The sequence below is a fragment of the Lipophrys pholis genome, assembly GCF_963383615.2.
Source record: "Lipophrys pholis genome assembly, chromosome: 1".
In the NCBI taxonomy this organism is placed as follows: Eukaryota; Metazoa; Chordata; class Actinopteri; order Blenniiformes; family Blenniidae; genus Lipophrys; species Lipophrys pholis.
In genome coordinates, this window is record NC_137635.1 from 6,430,179 (window position 1) to 6,452,940 (window position 22,762).

The 22,762-nt window shown below is 42.4% G+C and overlaps 2 protein-coding genes across 7 annotated transcripts; both read right to left on the minus strand.

Annotated features, from left to right (window-relative positions):
* Positions 1 to 683: 683 nt before the first annotated feature.
* Positions 684 to 16,731, minus strand: tom1l2b (target of myb1 like 2 membrane trafficking protein b). 5 transcript variants are annotated; one of them, XM_080464882.1, is made up of 15 exons: positions 16,594 to 16,715; positions 16,094 to 16,178; positions 15,348 to 15,426; positions 14,941 to 15,090; positions 11,957 to 12,091; positions 11,722 to 11,868; positions 10,311 to 10,427; positions 10,059 to 10,192; positions 9,871 to 9,922; positions 6,686 to 6,854; positions 5,729 to 5,855; positions 5,537 to 5,612; positions 4,716 to 4,775; positions 3,771 to 3,807; positions 684 to 2,978 (listed from the first exon to the last, which is right to left on the minus strand). In XM_080464882.1, the coding sequence occupies exons 1-15, from the start codon at positions 16,643 to 16,645 to the stop codon at positions 2,830 to 2,832; spliced, it is 1,569 nt and encodes a 522-aa protein (XP_080321008.1). In that variant the 5' UTR covers positions 16,646 to 16,715; the 3' UTR covers positions 684 to 2,829. The 5 variants fall into 5 exon arrangements, with proteins under 5 accessions (XP_080321008.1, XP_080321007.1, XP_080321010.1 ...); XM_080464881.1 differs by having other exon boundaries at positions 11,722 to 11,886; positions 16,594 to 16,684; XM_080464884.1 differs by lacking the exon at positions 4,716 to 4,775 and having other exon boundaries at positions 685 to 2,978; positions 16,594 to 16,731.
* A 1,820-nt stretch (positions 16,732 to 18,551) lies between these two features.
* atpaf2 (ATP synthase mitochondrial F1 complex assembly factor 2) lies at positions 18,552 to 22,674 on the minus strand. 2 transcript variants are annotated; one of them, XM_080468605.1, is made up of 9 exons: positions 22,578 to 22,661; positions 22,347 to 22,490; positions 22,219 to 22,263; positions 21,827 to 21,975; positions 21,005 to 21,102; positions 20,321 to 20,401; positions 20,130 to 20,242; positions 19,926 to 20,041; positions 18,552 to 19,138 (listed from the first exon to the last, which is right to left on the minus strand). In XM_080468605.1, the coding sequence occupies exons 2-9, from the start codon at positions 22,462 to 22,464 to the stop codon at positions 19,001 to 19,003; spliced, it is 858 nt and encodes a 285-aa protein (XP_080324731.1). In that variant the 5' UTR covers positions 22,465 to 22,490; positions 22,578 to 22,661; the 3' UTR covers positions 18,552 to 19,000. The 2 variants fall into 2 exon arrangements, with proteins under 2 accessions (XP_080324731.1, XP_080324732.1); XM_080468606.1 differs by having other exon boundaries at positions 22,225 to 22,263; positions 22,347 to 22,674.
* Positions 22,675 to 22,762: the final 88 nt, after the last annotated feature.

Consider the following 22,762-nt stretch of genomic DNA (forward strand, 5'->3'; position numbering starts at 1 on the left):
ATGTTTGAGGTTCACTGACGACCTTTCGTTCTCCCATGACCTTTGCGCCTTGGTGCCACCACCAGGGGGCGCTCGTCACCTGAAGGAGAAGACAAACACCATCAGGCAGGTCCAGGAAAAGTGAGTTCCCTCCATTTTTCCACTCTTCAGCAAACCTCATCACATCTCTCCTATCCAGTCGTTTCTCCTCGGGTCCTTTTCTTCTCCACGCTGTAAAAGCTTGAAAACAATCCTCACAAGCAGGAATTTCACACGAAACAGGCAGCCACATGGTGCAGCTCCTGCAGTACAATCAGTCTGGACTTTTCTAGAGGAATACTAAAGAACTAAAGCATCACTTTACCTCTCGGAGAACAATCCAAAAGACGCTGCAGCGCGACGTGAGAACTCGCCGTCCTTTATTAAAGCGTAGACGTCCTGTCCGGTCCTCCGTCTGACTCACACAACGTCTTTACTTGACCGGGAAACGAGACGCTGTGCGAGGGGGCCATGTTATGGGATGAGGCGATTCTGGAGGACCAATGGGGAAGCCCCTGGTGAGGGGCCCATGGGCCTCCGGGGTGATGGGGGGGGGGGGGGGGGGGGGGCGGGGAGTGAGGTAACTGCAAAGGGTTTACTACAGGTCAGCTACAGAATCTGATTGGTGGGTGGAGGCCTGACGTGAATTTAAAACGCAGACCAAAACACTTGCTAATGTTTTATTAGAGTTCATGCAGAAGTCAAACAACACAAAGAGAAATGAGAGATGAGGCAACTCAGGATAGTTTGCAGTCACACGGTCCTGATTACAATCCCTCCAGCAAGTTATCCAGCCTGCGTACAACCAGGTGCATCGCTTCCCCCGGCCAATGAACCAGGCCGACCCCGGCTGGTGGGAGAACAACAGGTCAAACACAGTTTTAAAGGACTCTTCTTTTTTCTTTGAATCTCCCCTAACAAAATGAGAAATCAACCGAGATTCAACATTTCTGTTACAGAACAGCTGATACTCACACTAAAACCAGGAAACAGAAGGAAAACAAAAGAAACTTCCCTTTCATAATGTGCAACGTGGATGCATTGTCAAAAGTGTCCCAAGTATGTTTAGTGTTTTGTTTTTTAAATATTCTGGTCACAATGTAAAACCACATAAAGTTGAGAGAAAACAGAATATTTATCCTTCATGAGGAAACTGGTGTTCATCCAACGGTAAAACTCACAGAACCAAATTAAAAGAACTATGACAAATAAGATAAACGAACCAGCAGCAATGTAGAAAAATCTGAACTCCATAAACAAAAGCCAAGAAACACTAGAACACACACACACACACACACACACCGTCATGACGATTTCTTATTCTGTTGCCAGACAAAGTTCTTTTCTCCCTTTTAATTTTGCACAATAAAGCATTTGTTTTAAAATACTGTTTTCAAGAGAAACAAAAATAGTGCTTGAATAAATTATTTCTAAATCTCTGCTCTAAGCGTTAATGGTTAATCACTCTGGGCGAAGTGTCGGCTGACGTACAGTACAGGTGGGGAAGTGTGCGCTTGTCTGGAGCTTGTCGTGATCGTCGCATTTATTATCGTCGGGAGGGAAATGTCTAATTTGTAGCGCCGCGGCAGCGGCGAGCTCATTTCTGCAAAAACAAATGTCATGTTTGAAAGGTCAGGCCTTCTAAGATGTAAAGGAGAAATGCACTCCCCCCAAAAAATAAATAAATGTGCAAATCGCCCAAATCCCTCATCACATAACAGGAATTTAAAAAAAAAAAATTAATAACGGAACAACTCAAGCTATCCAGAACTTTCCAGAAAAGGAAAAAAAATCTAAATCACAATTTTGGTCCTTGCAGCTCAAATGTAGGAGAGAAAACGTACAGCACGACATAAATGCAGCACATGTGCCGTCACTCAGCAAATCTGATGGTGCCCCGTGTGAGGCTCCACAGTGAGGATACGTTCAGCAGACTTGATTTTCAAAATCAACCGTAGCAGCTTCAGGCTCACAAATGTCAGCAAAAATAATCTCAATAAAATGTGATTGTTGAAATCATTGAACGCTGCATTCGATTCAGAGACTTTTCAAGTGTGGAAGGCAGAATTACAGGAACGTCTGTTTCCCTTTTTCATCTTTATAAGATTGTTGGATTTTTTTTTTTTTTTAACAAATCATCACATGTATACCATTTCCCTTTTCTGATGAAAACCGCCCCCCCCCGTCGAGGTACATCCCTATTGTCAAAGCGAGTGGAGCATAAACCCTTTTTTCAAACAAATCTACATTAAATTACCATCTCTTTCGTACATACAGCATGTAGCTTAAATATACACACGGCTAATAAACTCAACATTTTTTTCCATTTACAGATTTACAAATTCATCTCAGAAAGACTTGCGAGGGACTGATGAAGACATGGAAAGGAGACCCTGAAGGGTCGGATCGCCCCTCCCCCACAACGACCACCACGTTTCCGCGACTGGAGAAACGATCACGGCCTGTTGCGTCAATTTGATAAATGGACTTTTATACCACTCTAGACTGTTTGATCCAGATCAGCTGCAACATGAAGCTCTGCAGGTCACAACAGGCTGGAGCGTTTCTTGACGTGACGACAGTAGGAGCCTCCGACGCCGGGCGAGAGCAGTCGTCTAGCGGCAGAACGACACAAACCACCTGCTGGGTTGTTCCTTTGTGGTGAGGAATAAGCGTGAATAATTCTCTGCTGAATGAGGGGAGCTTTTGGTGTAACTGGGGAGTGTTTGAGTGTCGAGTCGGTCGGTCCCAGGTCGTGCTGCTCAGCTGCTCAGGTCTAAGGCTGGGGATCAGAGGTGGAAGCTGGGAGCTCTACATGGCGAACAAAGCGTCCTCCGGTCGGCCCGGCTTCTTGCGTCCGGGGGTTCCCTGCGCTCCGCCCGGGGATCCGCTCGGGGGGGAAGGCAGGCTCGGGGTCATCTCGGCGGCTTTGGCTCTCTCCTCGAGGAACTTGTCAAACTCTGGATGGACCGAGCCAAACGGAGAAAACAAACTTTAAATTCCATTTCTACAAATTAGTTTTTTTAAAAGGGCTCATATTCTACAAAATTGACTTCCTAAAGGTTTTCCAGCAGTACTAATCGTCTCCATACCTGAAATGACGACCCCAGAAGTGAAGACAGTCTGTCCTCTCTCTCCCTGGCTTGTTTCAGGTTTTAAAAAGTGTGTTGCTCCAACCAGCCAATCAGAAATCAAACCCTATATAGTGTCATTGGGGGTTTAGCCAATCCCAAACAAGGTAGGCCCTCCCTTTGACTCCTCCCACAATTAGGCAGCTCTGTTCTGGCACATGGCACCACGAGGGGAAGTACTTCCTCCTCTTCCCAAGATGGGCATGTGTGGGCGGAGCCAATCCAGCTCACACAGACACAGCAGATTCTGAATGCAGCTCCTATGATCCAATATTCAAATGGAGGAAAATCAAACTTTGAATAGAAGGTTTTTGGACCAATGAGACCAAGAGGAAGTGTTGAGAAGCTGGACAATATCACTCCTTTAACTACTTTTTAACAAAAGGCTAAAACCCATTGTCATTCAGTTGTCAACCTTTAAAAAGTAATTTCTGTAAACAAGTCCGATCTTCGCACCTGCTTCTGACTTTGACGTCCTTCACACGAATGCAAATGGAAAAATTTGGAATAGTTCTGTATTAATGTCTTATTGTGCTGTAATTCCACTCGTCTGGATCCACTTAAATATGGTTTGATCTCAGTTGGACCAAACGGAGAAAACCAGAGAAAAGTGACGTTTACCTTCACTTGTGACACCTTCCTCCCCTTCATCTCCTTTCTGTTGACAAAGAAAAAGCAAGTGTCACATATCAAACTAAGAAAACTCGGTGTGAAGCACCGGAAAGCAGAAGTCAGTCAGTGATTCTGTTCATGTTCCCAAAACCAATCGATTACAAACATCATATCCTGATCAGTCATTTGATTGATATTACACAATGTGGAGCCCGTCACCTTTCATTACCCCACACTCATGTTTTTATCAACAAACCAAGATGATTGATGTTACCAGTCAGTAACTCTCACACACACACTCATAATGTGCAAAAAAAAAGCAGAATATCGTAAAACGCTGTATCATTGGCTGTGGTCCTCGATCGCACACGCTACTTTAATTATGGAATCAAAACCAAACTTTTCACTGTAATTAAACAACAAAACTGCAGCAGAATAAAGTGCTTTTTCTTTCACAAGTCTACATTCAACAGTTCTTTTATGATAGTGACAGTTCGGGATGCACCGATACCACTTTCTTTAAAGATCAGCGCAAGTACGAAAAGTAACATTTAGTTGCTTGCCGATTCCAAGTACCGTTAACAGTAGTTAGTAGCCATTAAGCTTCATTTATACTCCATATGCAAACGATACGCGAAGGCTGAACCACCTCCGCACAGTCGACGTTACACACTCCTCCAACAGTACCAGCACTCCATACAGGATCAGACCAGGTACTGGTATCGGTGTCAGTATCGGTGCATCCCTATCGTCACTCCATCCTCAAAACACAGTGTTAGTAACTGTTACACGAAGCAGCGTGCTAAAGGTGATTGGTAGAAGGGTGAGGTTACGTAAGGCGAGGTAGATTTGCTATATTCTGGGTTCAAAGCTGATATGAAAGCGAAAAGGAGCGTGAAAAAAGGAAAAGACAAAAGCAAGCGGAAATTAAAAATAAAATCATGATGGGCTCACCACATCAGTACTCAGCCACTCCTCTATGTCATCCATGACAGAGGACTGGCGTCCGACACGCTGCGGGGGGGAGGGGTGGTGGAGGGTTGGAATGGGGGGGGTGGGGCACCACAAGTGGCCAGAAAAAAAAGGAAACAAAAAGCCCCAACAGAAAACATGACTTACAACAAACATCAAATGCAACTTAAAAAAGAAACAGAAGGTACACCCACACGCACGCACGCACATACACGAATGCCATGTAAAGCTGGTGATGATACAGTAAGCACTGTCACGCTTTACACCCCAGCAGAAATGTAGATATCGACACCACAAGACGACCCTTCGGTCACGACGCCGTCACAGAGAGGCTTTAACGACCCGGCTGCGAAAACTGCTGGAAGCTGCTGCTGGATTCGTTTCAAAACAGAAAAAAAAAAAAAACCTAGTTTCTGTTTGCTGAACGATTAGTTTAATCAAACAAGGCAGCGCAAACATGAGAAGATGTCGGCTTCGTCACACAGACACTTTCTCGCATGTTTTTCTGAGCAGCTACGAAACTATTGCAGAAAAGTTACTTCAGAAACAAAGACTCTGTTATAGCAATCCAACATGGGAATGTCTGTTTTCCCATTGTTAATGTTTATAGCGCATTGTTCTCTGCACGCACGTGTGTGGTTTTATTACAAAAAAAAAACCAACAGCACCCACTAGTGGCCTGGTATGTTAACTACATTGTTTTCAGAACGTTGCTGTGTAAACGCAAAGATTTTGTAAAAGGAAAACGCCAAAACAATGAGTTTTTACGTGAGACACTGTTGTGCAAACGGGTGGAGACTCACCCCTCCAGCGGCTGGCTGCATGACGTCCAGAGTGGGTGGAGCTCCTGCAGGAGGCTGGCTGGCTTCTGTGGTACAACTGACAGCAGATAAACAAAACTCGTTTTCTTCTACTTCGTTTTTCAATGCGTAAATTAAAACAACACAAACATAACAGGCAGTATGGGATGGAGTTGGTTCCCAGCATGTCTCTACCTCTTGTTGGGTTCAGACGCGGCTCCAGTCCTGGTCTGGGCGAACACGTCGAAGTCGTCCTGGGCAGGCGGAGGCTTACAGCTGGAGAGGGAGCTCAGTGTACTGCTGACACTGTCTGCACCCACATCTGGACAGCAAGGACAGCTACTTTCATTTCAAGTCACCATACACACTTGTATTCTCTCCTGGATGTTATCATTAGTTGTGACTAGGGATGGGAACCTTTCACATTTGAACCGATACGGTACCTGGGAACCAGTACGTGTTTATCTCGTAATAAAATGTTATAATTTTTAAATTTACCTTTTTCATTTCTTAATGTGTAAACTTTAACAAAGCTATCACAACAACATACAACATCACAGTTGTTTCACAAAATCTCTTTAACATAAAATGTCTTAACTCCAACTATACAGTGTTTTTTCCTAATAATGCTCAAATTAAAACCAACTCCACGTCCGCCCATTCCATTCCATTTCTCTCTGGAAACATTGTGAGGGTAGATCCAAGATGGTAGAGCTGCGATGATAGATCCAAGATGGTAGATCAAGGTGGTAGATCTGTGATGGTAGAACTGAGCTAGTCAAATTGTGCGCTCTTCAGCCTCGAGAAAAATCTAGTGCTTCGCCAGGAGCTCCCTCAGATTAGAAGTTTTCACGCCGCTGGCCTTGCATTTCGCGTCACAAATATTTCAGCGGCCGTAATCTGCGCCGCATTTTGAAAAGCGGAGCCTCTGGAGCGTCATCTGAACACGCAGCTACTGACGCCATTACGCTCAAGTGGCCGCAATGCTGTGGTCAAGTCCGGCTTGGAAAATCGCCTACTCTTCCACTCACTCAGTCACAAGGATTCGTTTAGGTAATGAAACATGGTGCCGTCTGATTTCAGGTGAATCTGTACTCTGTAGTACCGGAGTTTCATACTATATAAGAAGAAGAATATAGTTAGCGTACATACCCAGTCCAGCCAGGCGGGAGGCCAGCGAGGCCGGGGAGGAGGGCCGTCCGGCGGGGGCCGTCAGGTTGGGGGGCAAGCTGGATGGAGCTGCGTTGGGCAAGTTGCTGACCACGGCCGGGGAACCGGGTCCCAGGTCGATGAGATTATCTTCTGTGGCCTCGCTGAGGACCTGCGACATGAAGGAACAGAGCTCTGTAATCATGTAGGAACACAGAAAAAGGTTTGGGGGTTTCTGGTTCATGAGCAAAGCAAATTTTCCAGTGGGAGGCTACAAACAAGTACAAATACACTTCGCCGATGCCCGAAAAATAACATGTTGGAAAATTTAAAATGAAGTTATGGTGCATGACAAGCAAAAAACATAGAAACTTGCTGATTAACTCGAGGAAAACATGAAAATGTCTGAGGACAAAGGAAAATGAACAGACTCTCTGGAAAACTGCTTGTTAAGGGGATCTAATGTTTCACTATGAGGACGAACAGGTGCAACTAGAATCTTTTTAATTTCATGGAAAACTTTCTATGAAAGCTATTTCTACACTCCCTGCATGAATGGAAAAACTCAAAATGGGTTCAAGGAGTATATATTTTCAACTTTAGTTCAATAATCATGATTTGAAAAGGGAAAAAAAAAGAAAAACATCTGAACTGATGGAATACGTTATAAAAATGTATTTTCGTGATTTATGATCTCCAGCCGCCAGAGTCCAATCCAGCCACAAGACTAACTGCAATATAGTCATTTGACCATTAGGGGCACACATTCATCTGTATTGTGTGGAGATGATCAGGAATAACACACAGATGTAGAAATGTGTCTACATTAATGAGAGTTTCCAGACTTTGACCAGTTATTTTGATCATAATATGAACTAGCAGACTATATTTTTTAGTTCCAGCATGTGACTGAATGACTGGATTTTGAATAAACTATTTACATAAAGTAAATGGTTTATTAAAAAGCCACTGTGATCTGTAAGTTGATATTGTTGAAATTGCAGCTCTTTTATTCAAATTTCAGGTTTGTCATTAGTTGTGAATTTCTTTATGATATATTTGGAGCACAAAAACAGAGATTTAGAGTTCTAGTTATATATCATAATGATAGTATTTTCTAGGGTGACTTGAGATCAAATAGTGCTGCATGTGGAAGCTGAAGTAAAAGTTTGACTCCCCTGACCTAAACTATCATAAAACAAAAAGGTATGAACTATTTCTGTGTATTTATAATAAATCTGGTCGTTTCTCTAGTTCAACACATTTATGTAAAAGATTTACTCTCATTGTCCTCTTAGTTCAGTCTCCTCTTGTTAAAAATAGACAAATTGCCAACCAAAACAAACCCCTTATGAAACCAGAAGAACAGCAGGGAGGGAGGAAGGACACTTCCTATTTGTGCTCGTCTATCATGATCCTCTCGTAGTTGTTAAACTCTGACAGTCTGAGAATGCAAACACAGAGTGACAGTGACTTTAGGCGGCGTTTGGTCATTTTACTGCCGTCTTAAGATCCTGTCAGTCCGTGCACCTCCGGCTTCGACATGTCGGGGCCGCAGAGTCAAAACATGCCATATGGGGTGAAAGACACAGGTGGAGGAGGGGCCCATACTACTCAGCCATGTTTCAACTGTCGCTGTGATCACTGAACAGGGATGGGGGGGGGGGGGGGGGGGGGGGGGGGGGGGGGGGGGGGGGGGACAATGTTTTCATACTTGCCTGTCTCAGCTAGCCACAGAAAAACAGAAAAGAAAACAGAAAGGAAGAGACAGTGAATACGATTGGCATGCCTCTGCAGGGTCACAATGTAATGGCGGGAGAATTATGGCTGATGTATCATGTCCAAATAAGTGGAAACCCCATGAAGAGGCGGGAATGCTCCCAGGGTGTTCAAACCTCATCGATATATAAACAACAACACACAAATAGCACAGATTAGTTTTGTCACTTCAATTGTGTGACGTTTTTCTGCAATGATTTTAAAAAGCTTCAGAGGAGTGAATCCCAAAGCAGTGAAATATGGGGATAATACCTTTTATTTTATTTTAAACAAAATAAAATTTCCAGACAAACTGACTGAAATCTTTATATCATTTCTGTTAAATCCAATACTGGATTTTCTCGTCTTCTTTTCAATAATGTATAAACACAATGTTATTCCTGAGGTAGCGACAGGAGCTCATTATGAGGCACAAACTTTGATAAAGAAAAGTAAATCTGAGATTAACTTAAAATACCTTTTGTCTAAACAAAAATAAGATAAATTAACTGAATTTTAAATCAAATCTCATATAAAATAAACCAAGAAGAAAATCTCTTCAATAAACAATCAAAAGGCTAATAACTAATAACCTTTGGTCCCAGTTTGGAATTTACCAGTTGAGTGATCAGCTGTCTAGGGAAATAGATTTGTGTCTCATTTGAGTAGAGAATCACTCTCTTGCAATAATAGCAGACTTGTTATTTTTTGACCCGCGGAATCCAAAATGCTGAAAAAAAACCTCCGATTTGAGTCTGAATAGAGCTTCCTGTGTTTTGAACTCGCCAGATGCCGCAGCCATAACTTTGCCGTCGTCACCGACCGAATGCCTTGCTGCAAGACGTCAAACACGAAGTGGCGTTTATCAAGGAAGGGAAGCATCCATGCTGTTTGTGTTGAAATGCATTTGTATTCTACTGATTTAATTAGTCACACGATTGTATTGATTTCTAACAGTCTCTTTAATAACATTTCAATGCTTCTTGACAAGTTATGTTGGTATCAATGTTATTCCCTTTCAAACTGGGTGAATTTTGCAGTGAACATGCATTTGCGGGATGTGCAGCAGAACTTATTCTATAGCTTGGAGAGTCCGGTCTGAAGCTACAGCTGAGCTGCTGCCTATTTTAGTTTCACTTTTCCCATTAGACTGTGGTTCACACTCAAAATCAGATCGCAGCAGAAAGACATGAATGAATGATTTTAAGGAAGCAAACAGATGCGCCGGGTTTCCACTTAAGTCGGCATGTACATTGAACAAACGTCATATAAAGATATAAGGCAACATGCAAGTTCCCACTATGGACACTGAAAGGTGCACAAAATGTGAGGAAGACTGCAAACACTGTGACACAGGAGACGAAGCTCAGAAGACAGACAAGAGGAGTTCTCAGTTCGAACCAAGTTCTCCAACTTAACGGCTGACTCACCCCATTGTTGACACTCTGCGCTGTTGACCTCCCGGACCTGAACCTCTCATACCTGCAGCCAGAAAGACGGGACACGAAAGAAATGAAGGAAATCTGTGCAAACACACCCTGGCACTGGTGTCAAGACCGGCGTGGCCGTCTGCACTTCCACCAGAAGACGCGAGAACGTCAGCTGGTCGTTTCCTCACCGTTCGTAGCGAAGGAAAATGTTGTTGAGGTCGTCATTGATGTGCAGCAGCTCCTCGGTCACGGCCTCATTAGAAACGCAGGAGATGAGCTCCACTATCCTCTGCTGCATTGCTCTGCAAGTCCTGTTCAGCTCCTGGGCAACACAAAATGCAGGACACTGCTTCTTTACGGGTCGGCCCGTCACACACGTTCAAACACTCCACAGAATAGACGCACACACAGAAACGACAGACACAGAGTTGGTCTCTTGCCTGCAGCAGCTCATAGTCGGACGCATCCTCTTGTCCTGGAACCATCTCGGTCAACATCTCTGACATTACTTTGGTGTTTCCTCGGACGACGTCCAGCTCACTGCGTAGCCGGCAGATCTGAATGACGGAAAGATAAATAAATTCAGGTACAATTAAGCCAGGGGCATCAAACACATTTCATCTTGAGTGGCCAGTAAAGGACCAGTAAAACAGTTCCACAATGACCTTTAAATCTAAACTATAAAGTTTTATTATGTTGTGGCACAGAGTACACGTGATGAAAATGACAACAATCTCAAAAAAAAAAAAGAGTTAATTTTAATGAAACCTTCAGCTGCAAAATACAGTGAAATATTAAAAAAAAAACTTTAGCTGCTGCGTTATGGGTGTTTTCACAAACTCACACTGACAGCATGGCTTTGAGCAACGAGGTAGTCGTCTTTCATGGCAGCATCACTGATATCTCAACTCAGGTCTCAGTGTTTTGTCAACTACTCTTAAGAAGCTTCTTTAGAAAAAAAAAAAAAAAGGCTGGTTTTTTGGTGGTAAAATTGGAGCTTCTTTAGGGACGATTTTAGCTCACCGGCCCTGAATCAGACTATTTATAAGAAAACAGGGTCAAACACAAAATATATCTTAGTCGATGCACTGAACGATGATCCCACATGATGTCATTCAAACTGCATTCAAAGATCAACTAAGAGTGCTTCTGATTTCTTCTATGTTCCGATTGTGGCGGGAAAAAAATCTGAATATCCAACCACTAGAAGCAAAAAAAAATTAAAAATTGATATATATATATATATATATATATATATATTTGTTCAATTAACTGATGAAAATTAGTGAAACTAATCTAGTCAGACAAGATGACAGCACAGGTCGGGCAGTGAAGTTATGGAAAAAGGTTATGAACGGGGAAAAAAGTCATTAGAGATGATGGAAAAACTTTTTATCAGATTAGATATTTCAATTTATTTTAGCAAACCATGTATAATCTGTTCAGATTGCCAATTAAATTCTTTACTTTCTATCAACTCCATAATCTATAAATTTCCATGAAAGGAAATAAAATTAGAATACTGCAATAAAAAAAAAATTCCATTCCTAAACCAGATCGAAATAACAGATAAATAAAAGTTTTAGCCACAACCGAGGTAAAGTGCTGAATAAAAACCACCCAGGAGAACTTCACTGCGACGCGACAGGTGGTGAATAAAGAGGCGGTTCAGTTCATCTGATCTCTCCGAGTACTGGAGGGAAAATGTCCTGGCATTGGCATCGGGCCAGATCCGTCTGCACTGGTGCTTTTTAGACGAGTACAGACGGATTACAAAGTTCATTCCTGTGGGAACGAAGTGTTTGAGTGACATGTCTGATCCAACCGTCTGGCATGGGCACGCCACTGTACCTGTTCAGGTGTGGGATTGATGGAGCCCGAGGTCTGCAGGCTGGGGACCGGAGGGGCGGTGTACGCCGGTGGGACAGCAGCTGGAGCGGGCTGAGTGGTGGCGCTGAACTTGTGTAAGGTGGAGTCGCCCTCTGGAGCTGATGCAACCTTCAGAGAAGGAGAGAACTACTAATTGTAAATCTCTCCACTGGAACTTCAAGCACACATTGAGGCGGCGGGGTGTGACGCCTCCTACCCGTTGGGGTGTGTGTATAGGCGACAGGGTTTCCAGATCCGACATGGGGAACTCGATGCCTTTCCTTTTTAGCTCCTCGTAGATCTGAACCACGCCCGTGAGGTCCGGACTGCTCCTGAATGCATCAGCCCATGCCTGCAGAAAACAGAGGGTAAACAGAGAGAGAGAAAAAAAAAAAAACAGGGAGAGTGAGGGTAAAGGCTGGGCTGACACAGCAAACAAAGCAGGTGGTGTGGGAATAGCTTAAAGAGCCTGTTCGCTCATGATTTGGGTTTGTGTGCCGTGAATGCATTCAGTTGAACCACAGAGCCTTTACTCTCCCAGCCACGGGTCATTAGAACAATTCCAAACAGGACAAACATGCACTGTTCAGGAACCAGAGCACAAGGACTTTGTACTCCAAACATGCTCTATTCAGTCACTTTTCAAAGCAAACCAGTGTCTGACTGGACTTTAAAGCGGGGACGTCACAGCCGAGCCACACCTGGGAATAATCTGACGAGAACAAATCAACATAGAACGAGCGGAAAGACGCCCAAAGCTAAAAGAATTATCATTTTAAAACAATTATCATTCACGTTGTCCTGAAGTCTACAGAATTTTAATTGATTGTCTGAAAAATGCCAGATTCAACATTCTGACAATATGATTTATATGAGATTTCAGGCTCTTCAATTTTACTTTTCCATTGTGCAACATGGATGTAATGAACTTGGTGGAACAGTAAATTTGACTGTATGACGCCATTCTCAAATGAATCCGAGGTGACAACCACGAAGAATAACAAGACTATTCTGTATGTCAGTGATTCCCTCAGTGTGGGCGGCAGCGAGTAATCCATTTTGTAATGAATGTGGTATTACTATAAAATTAGACATAGAATTTCTTCACCTTGAAGTAACAGTTTAGGTTTTTTTTTTTAGATCGAAGTATACATCTGTCATTCTTCATTTATCTGACGTCTATTCACAAGGTTTTATCTTGAAGTTAGTTTTCCATTGGGAGGTGTGGCTCCACCACACTTTAAACGACACCTTGCTACGACTGTGAAACAGACTTCATGACAAACAAGAGTCTCTGATCACATTCATTGAAAGGGCGAAAGTCGTAGTAAGAATCACACATTTTGACTACTTCTTTCTTAAATGTCTGGAGCTGAAACTGAAGCTGCAGATGCATGAAAAGTGTTTTCAAATCAGGGTTGTTTGACAACATTTCTCAAATAAATGTGAATGAGATATTGTCGAGTGTTTATGGACTTCTGCTTTCTGATGTGAAATTCTTTCTAAATTACCGGCTGTGATGGACTGAACTGCACAACGATTCTACTGAAAAAGTTATTTTGTTTTTCATCTGGATGCATAATTAAGACACAATTCATTCATATTGAATTAATTCTCTCATAACAAATCAATTGGTTTCTGGTGAAAATGCATTTGTCCATTTCAGTCAGTTTTGAGATTTTAGGATTTGGAAGTTGGTCTTGGGAATAGGTAAATAAACAAAGTTAACAGATAATTAAACTGGTGGTCTAGTAAATGTTCTATGTTGGGAAAACGTTTAGGGTATTTTACTGTCTTAGAAATCATCAGACTGTAGTCTTGATGCAGTGTCGGTGTCGCTTTGTCTCGTTCGGATTGCTAATAATAATGTCTTGGATTTATAGAGTGCTTTTTTCGCGCTGACTCAAAGCGCGTACAGAGACCATTATTCATTCATACCAGTCCCACCAGTGGTGGTAAGCAGTGGTGATAAGCGCCAAAGGCCCTAACCCTAACCCTTCCGACTACCACCAACATTCATACAAGGCAATGTGGTTAAAGTGCCTTGCCCAAGGACACAACGACAATGACTTTTTGATAGAGCGGGATTCGAACCGCTCGACTGACTCTACCACTGAGCCACGATCGCCTGCTGCTCATAGCAGCAGTCACATGCTGCGGTCAGTTGACATTAACCAACAGATCCATGACAACACCACGATTGCTCATCTTTCTTCGCAGACAGCTGAGATCACAGAGTCTAACCACCTTTAAATATTCTTTTCTGAAACGAAAACACAAAAAACAACGCGTTTTCCTCTGAATCGCCGTCGTTTCAACGGGGCCTTAATTGCACCGTAATGCTTTTATCAACTGTAAACTACACTCTTCAACACCTGAGAGACGAGACAGGTGTTCAGGGAGCCGCACTCTGCATCCACAGTCTGCTGCCCACCTGGGAATCGGCCATCTTGCTCGAAGAAAAGCAAACCCCACTCCAGCTGTTGCACGAAGGCAGTGCAACTACGCAATTACCAAAACCCACACACCATTTTCTCCAGCCCGACCCTCCCGTCACACACTTGTTTGTCTAATGACAAGATACACAAGAAATAATTAGACGCTCCCTTCTGCCTCAGGGCGACTCTCCAGCCCTCCAGGGTGCACGCCGTAAGTTGTGGTCACGTGGATTCCCGGGTTGAAATAAGAGGAGCTCACATGAACCTGGCAGAGTCACCCAAGCTGAGACAGGTAACCGGAGCCCTGGAGACGCTGCGCTTCCACCTGAGGCTCTGCCTGGGGATGACCGGCCACCTCCTGCACTGCGGTACATACTGTAATAAACACCAACGCCACCCACAAACCTCTGCTGACTTATCATATAAGTTATTATATACTGACAGACAATGACCGACTGACCGACAATGGCACACAAAATACAGACAATCCCAAAGTCCAACAAGCTTTGGCAGCTTAGATGACCGTAACGGTGACAAATATTTCATCCTCACTATGACAGGAACAAACTTTGACACAGCACTTCTTGTACAATGACAAATTGTGATTATAGGCACTAATTTTAAGAAAATATAATTTGTCCTAGAGTATTTATGAAATTGATATGAGGTATAAAAACAGTAAAAATGCCATTCCAGCCATGTTTTATGGCATGCACTGATTGAATAATCAGGATACATGCAGCCAGTGCCACTCATATCTTACCTGAATCAGGGCGAGGACTTTATCTTGAACGATGGTGGGCGGGTTGTTTTTAGGAGAGATGATTTTGACAAGAACGCCCTCTATAAAGTCCCTGCTGGTCACTAGGGCGTGAAAACGATGGCCACAGTTTTTCACACACGTCTCCAGAACCTGAGGGATCCAAACGGAGAACGTGACTTTTCACAAATAAATCTTTTTACAGGCATGTTGAGAATTTGGAAGGACAGTGTGAAAGTGAATTACGAAACACATCGAGTGGCTGGAAGGATTTTGATCTACGTAATGTTGCATTGTGTAAGAGGGGAAAATGACAGCACCTCGTTTAACCCTTGCCCCATGCATCAGATTGAAACACTGAGATTATCTTCATAATGTTTACGAAGGTGTTACGGCACATTTTGACTCACCGTTAAAGCCAGCATCACTTCCCTGTAGTTCCTGTTGCCATTCAGCCTCTTCTTCACCGCTCTAATGGCATCCTTTGGCCTGTAAACACACAAGAAAGATGCACGTTAAAGCAGACATTACACAGATATAGCAAAGTAAAACATCACTGCACCTCTACGATGGAGTGATAAGACAAGACATATCACACGCTACAAGCATAAGTATCAAGAGACAAGTGTGTGCTTCGATTTGGATTCTCACTGTCGTTGCAGTGAATGGTAAAAGTGGTCTTGACTTCTCACAATTTTGGAACTGGTGCTGTAACAGTTAAACGAGACGATTAACACTAATTTATTATATCTCAATCGGTGGTGGCAGCAGTGGGCTGAATACGTGTTTGTACGTGAACAAAAGTAAGAATCTGATGTCTCTCTCACTGCTGATTTACAGTATGCAGTGTTGGAATAGACCAACCTAGGCCGGTTTACAACCTCACTAATCAAACAAGACCTGGACTTCACACAGAAACATGCAGTACAAGGTAAATGGAGCAATGAGATAAGCAACAGGGGTCTGGCATAAAACCCATCTGACACAGGTAGTGCTGGATTCACTCTCATACTGTGACACACATGTCAAAACCAAGAAGAAGAAAGCCAGTTCAATGTGTGAACAGCAAAAGATAACGGATGGATGATTTATTCTTGTGCACACTGATGAGTAATATAAAGGTTAATTATTGATTTTTATTTTATGAGTTACTCACCCATCCTCTGTTTCATTGATGATATCACATATTTCCATGTTGAGGGTCCAGTCTTCACTTTGCAGGGAGCCATCGGTGGCTCTCTCTGTGACAAACAAGCAGGAAAAGACATCCAGAGACATGAAGGAGCAACACACTGATAAACACACGACAGGCTAACAGGGCGAGCTAACGGCTAGCTCCACTCAGCGACACGTCCACCGACACGGGGGAAGGAACAGTCTGCCCCGACGAGCTGAACTCCGACTGAAGAGCCGGGGATGACGGAAAGCGGAGCCCCAGCTGGTTGGGGTCGAGTCCCGCTCGGTGACGGAGGATGTTACCGTCTCTCCGGGTTAGCGAGGCGGCTAAAGCAGCCGCTTCCAGCTGGACCAACTCATCCAGTGACGTTAGCATGTTGCTAAAGGCAGCAAACCGCGAAACGGCCCTCACAGGAACAGAAATCGCAGACACGACACATGCACACATAACCGTCGCGACCTAAATGTGTGTGTACGTACCGATGCAGTGCCCCACCGAGGTACTGTAAGGATTTCCCAGAAGGAACTCCATCTTGCTCGATAACAAACAAGTCAGTCCATGAGACGAGGACGATACATGGGGAAAACGTCCCTATGGACCCGCCCACGCAGCGACATGATTGGTGGAGAAATCCTGACCTTTACCATCATTGGTCAGAATTAATATCCATCAACTGCTGGAAGGGCGACTGTAAATAAAAGGGAATCAAGGGTTGAGCCAATAAGTCTGATATCGTCTGACTGTGGCGTTCATTCTGAGATTACATGTCACTCAGACGGATTAAAATAAATCATGACAGACACAAGTGACAGGGCTTTTCCACGCAATGAACTTTGGGGACTTCTTTTGCTTTATGTTTGTAGAAACTTCCAACACAGACATGCAAGGAAGGATATTTTATTTGTATTGCATATTTCAGGCACAGTTCACTGTGTTTTACAAGGAAATAAAGATAATACATCAAAACAAAACGATTAAGCATTCTAATCTTGAGCGATTAAGATTATGAAATATATTAAAGCAATTACAAAAAAATCAAGGGGAGAATAAACAAAGATCATCTAGCTTTAGTAAGATAAACCTAAGAAAAATCTATTGTTTCATGGAAAACCTGAGCAAATGATATTTCAAGGTCTGAATTAAAAGAAATGAGTCTGTCTTTTGTTATTTTAATTTTTTTCAATAAACGACTTTTATTGAACTTTTTTGTTGCTGTAAACAAGTTACACATTTACAATTTTAGAGCATAAACATGGCTGCTATTTTCAGTTTTATCTTTATAGTTTAAGAAAGAATATCATGAATGACCTGCCACCCACCTCTTTCTTCTTTTTTACTGCTGACAATGTTATCAAAAGGTTTTACTGTCATGAAAGTGATAAGTGTCTTGACTGTGGAGCTAAGATAACTTTTGTCCGTGAACCTGGGGCTGCATGGCGGTGCAGTGGTCGGCACTCTTGCCTCACAACAAGCAAATGCCCCCCATTTCATATCCTTGATTGTATGATAGCCAGCAGGTATAAATGCGTATGGATGAAGAGGTCAAACAGACTGGCCGGTGGATGAAAAAAGTGGAGTGATGTTTTCAGATTTTAGCCCAGAACTCAGCAACATTTTGGACTAGTAAAATCTATTTTGCCACTTTTTACCAAATATAATCTATGTGGAACTACAAAACCATTAAAATGAGGTTGGCACAGCTGAAAACACTATTTTAGGGTGCAATAATATTTCAGAACTTCAATGTTAGCTTTAAAAAAAAACAAAATATTTCACTATCTGTAGCCATTTTTATATTTTGAGCCATTCCAGCTGTTTTGCCTTGTTTTAAACTCTTTTTTAGTTGAGGTTGAATGCCGTTAAAGATAGTCTGGATGCCAAAGATTAAAAATGTATATTTACATATGCTATAGTGAGAAAAACACCCCTAAAGAAAATCCCCCAAAAGTGATACCAATTTTGACAAATCTTGTCACAGGTAGGTCACAATGACTTTGGGATGTTTTCAGGATGGATGAAGATAAAATCAGATCAGTTCAGACCAGACATATAAACCATACCTTCTGCTGCCTCTGAGACTAGAGACACTTGCATGTATGCAAAGTACTGATGACCTGAATATCACAAAATCACTGAAAACTAGATTTAAAGAAGTAAGAGGACATGTATCGCGGCAAGAAATCATCAAATGATGGACATCTAATTGAATTTTTCTTTTGAGAATTGTAGAATCTGCAAGTGCAAATGTGAAGAAATCACAACGGCGGCAGGACAAACTATCATCAGAAGAATTACTGTAACCAAATAGCTTTGCTGCTGATGTTCAATAACATTTAAAATGTTATTTAATATCCTAATGAAACCTGGCAGGTAGTTTCCTCCACTGCAAAAAAATCAAATAAAAAGTTATGCACTTAAATAATTCCAGAAAAAAAATCCAGATGCAGTTTTCTTTAATGCAACGTGAATATTTTCACATGCAGAAAGCCTTTACAGTCACTATACACAGAACAGTTTGTATTGCATTGACAGTCATTTGCATCACTTTTCCTCACAGGGAAAAAGAAAAAAAAAGGACATGGAAATGGCATTCCACCACCAAACAGACGTCATTCACTATTCTGCTATAGTTGCACGTCAGAGTCAGAAAATGTCACGGGGGACTGAGAACCTACTGGAAACTCTGAAGAGACACTCACTTGGCAACCGCCGCACATAAACACTGCAGGAAAGACAGGCCACGGGTTTTACTGGAGTGAGACGACTTTAGCAGATCGCTGTGAAATGAAACTAAAACGGGACAGGTTCCGTTTGTACGGAGACAAAAGTGTTCATAACACCGTGGCGGCTGCTGCGTTCCGAGATCCAGGGCAGCTCCCACGTTTCTCAGTCCTGCATCAGTTTCCTCTTGACAGTTGAACTCTCGGATGAGAGGTGAACGAAAAGAGCTCCGGCGGCGGTCCGAGCCCGCAGCTCGAAATTGTCGTAGTCGTGCGCCCACTCCACGTTTCCCCAGCTTCGAATCTGAGAAGAAGACGCGTAGAATCACTCAACTGTCTGCAGAGGAAATGCTGAATGCGTGTTGGACCCAAACAAGCAAAACTCGGACTAAGAAAGGCAGAAATCAAGTTTGCCGAGATGATTTCCGCTGCATGCTGCTCAGTTAGGTTTAGTCAGGAGAAAAGTTGATTGACATTGTGGAGTTTTAAGTTTTTCTTTGTTGTGGCGCAAAATAGTCAGATTAAATTATCCATATTTTTTGACAAAAACCAAACAATTAGTACCAAAAATGACTACAATATCAACATCAAGTTAATTTTAATGAAGGTTTCTGATGCAAAATACAGTAATATGGATTGGAGCCTCTTGTGAGACGGTTTTGGCCCACAGGCCTTATGTTTTACACCCCGGGTTGCAGAGCGTCATCTTGCAAAGCTAAGTTTACATTTTCTCTACTTTTGTCAAATAAAAATCATAAAATAAACTCTATTGAACAACTCTAAGGGTGCCAGGTATGACGGTGAAACACTATTCTGATACTTCATTGCTCTCCTCAGGGGAAATTGTTTCTTTGAATTAAACCATTCATATTTAACCTGATCTCCACATGGAGGCAGTGAGCTGCCGCAGTACAGGGCGCGAGGAGCTGCTGCGGGATTTGAACCTGCACACATCTGAAAACAAGTTTGCTTCCCTCACTTCAAAGCCACCAACACCCATGGCTTTTTATTGGCTTTGGATCACGTGAGCCATTGGCCAAAACATCAATTAGATGAAATTGTGTTATAAGGGAGGCATCATGCTTCCATACCTGATACTCCTCCTCCAGCCTGGACAGCAGCACCGCCTGCTCCACACTCAGATGCCTGTCAATCATCCCCAGTGACAGAACAACAGACTTCAGCTGTGTGATGACAAACTCCAGTCCTGCGCGGGAGAAATCACAGTCACCTTAATATACAAAACAATATTTCCTGGGAAAGCTGCATTCCTGCAGTGGCTGGGGATGTTTTACCCGTCAGGGACCAGAAGTTGTAAGAATTCAGATGTTGCCTGAACGTGTCTTTGGTCTCCTCTGGAATCTCCGGACCCAAAATGTTTGAGGACGAGCCAATAGTGACATTATACCTGCAGACGGGTGTCGAGAAATAAAGATCAGGCGAACCATTTCATACAGGATCTTAACCGAGAACATTTTGTCGTTACCGGTTTTCAATCCAATGCAGCACAGGGTCCCACTCGTTCTTCTGCAGCTCAACCAAACCGTGGGGCTCGTCCACTCTGTAACTATACAACAAACACAACATCATTAACCAGCATCCATCACTTCACTTTATCGCCGTCTTAAGTCAGTAAGAACAGATATGACCACTTTTAAAACACTGATTTTGCCGACATAAATCTCTTAAACTGCTTCAGTCCTGCAAAAAACTACCATCCATCCATCCATCTTCTCCCGCTTATCCGTTTCCGGGTGGCGGGGGTGGCAGTCTGACATTATTCTGTACTGTTCTAGCGGTTTAATAAAGTGTTGTACTTAATGACAGAGGAGGGTAGTAGAAAAGATGTGACGCCGAAATTAATGATGCACAAAGGTCAATACTTTTATTTATTATTATTTTTTTTTTAATCAGTGTTGAATGTGTTAAACATTTGGCAAACAATTCCCTTTCCATCCACATGACGTTTGGGGAAAAAAGTCCTTTCTGTGTCGCTGTTTCCCTGGGAAGGCTGTATTCCTGCAGTGGAAAAATAAATCTACCCAAATGAACAAAAAAGTCCAAAGACTTCTAATAACCTTTGAGACCATTAAAGGAGTATCAAAAGTAATAGAGCAGAGGTCAATGTAACACTGAATGAACTAATCAACAATGAGAATAAAGAGCATACCAGACGGTGTCGGTCTCCAGAAACTTTAAAGCAGCGTTGATCATTTGGTCCTTGTTCCGCTGGGTGGGATTATCCAGAGCTGTGTTGCACAGTGTGGTCTGCAGGAAGAAGTTCACAGTCACTTCATATTTTACATTCATACAAGTTGCATAAAACAAAGCTGACAAAGATTTAAAGTTAAATTTGTAAACAGTCGTATGTTGTTGTTTGTTTTTTAAATCTTGTGCCAGTTAATCCTGGGGGACTTTTTGCCTGACTGGACTATTGTAATGAGATGTCATCTGTAAAAAGGTACAAACATGAAAGGTGTCATTTTAAATACAGTGATCCAAAAAATATATATATATATTTTCTTTAGCCATGCAGTTGAATGACATTTGTCATACACACACATCAAACTGTGAAATAACAGTCCGTGAGAATGGAATAGAAACACTTCATTAATTAATGGTGTGACACAAAATGTTTTTCAGACTATAATGATAATAGTTGATATTTCAACTATATAGTCATAGCAACATCTCCATGTGATTTACAGAACCTTTTCCCCGCTGTTTAATAGGAACTACTTCCACTTGTATGAATACTTTTTGCAGAACTGCAATGAAACTATACAAGTAAAACAAATACATGATGAAGGCGGCAGATCACAAAGCAGAGTAAAAGTTCATAACCCTCAAAACAGCTTAATAACCTATTTTTCTGTTCTAATGGGGGGAAAATCATAAAGTTGATGGACAATGTGTTGGTTTTATTCGGTGCATCATTGAAAAGAAATTCTGCAGTATTGCACCCCAGGTGTATAAAGGTCAAAGTTTGTACCAGATGCATTGTGTAGAACTTCAGGGTCTCTCTTTGAGCATCCCACTCGGTTGCCACGGCAATGGCCAGGGCTTCATTTGGCACTGTGAACAGTTTCCCACCTGGAGTCTTCAGTTTCCTTCTGTCCAGGTTTATCTCAAATAAACCACCTATAAGATCCATTTTAAACACTGGATTATTGTTATATCAAGGTTTTCTCCATGCAGGGATACAAAAATAGATATTTATAATTCTCATATCAAAGCAGGACGGGTAGTGAACTTATTTCTGGGTTCAACGGTGGGGATCACTATAGCTAAATGGCTTCTCCCAAATGTCTGAGAAACAAACAATTACTTAAATCAGACACAACTAATGAAGAATTTACTTTCTAATACACTATTCACGCTTACCTTCACCTTGGGTTATGGTAACATCTTCATAAAACTTCTTTCTCTCTGGTTAACAAGAGACAATAACGTTGATTGCATTAATCGTTAGTCGGGTCAGAAGTTGTATGAATTGTGAAAATCTTTCTTACCTGTTATGGCTGTGGAGTATTTAAAACTGCTTGTTAAAGGCTGCTTTCTTGGGCATACTTCACAGACAGACAGTAGTTTCCCAAACTGTCTCTGGATCTTAGCAATACTCCTGAACATAGTAGAAACCAGGTGATGTTTTCAAGCTACAAATGAAGCAAAGCTGACCGTTTGAAATAATTCCTCATTTAACAGGTTGAAGCAGCTGGTGCCTTTTCTATTCTTGTTCCCACCGTAAGGCCGAACTCGCCGTTTTTCTATTTTTCTGCTTCACAATTCGTTTCCATCTTTTCTCTCGTGTTCAAAAACACGCGTGTGACCTTCCCGAGTGCTTGACAGCGCCGGGAACTCTTAAGTTGTGGGATACGTAGTTTTTTAGATGCCTTCGCCCATCCCGTCACAACAGGACGGAAACTAC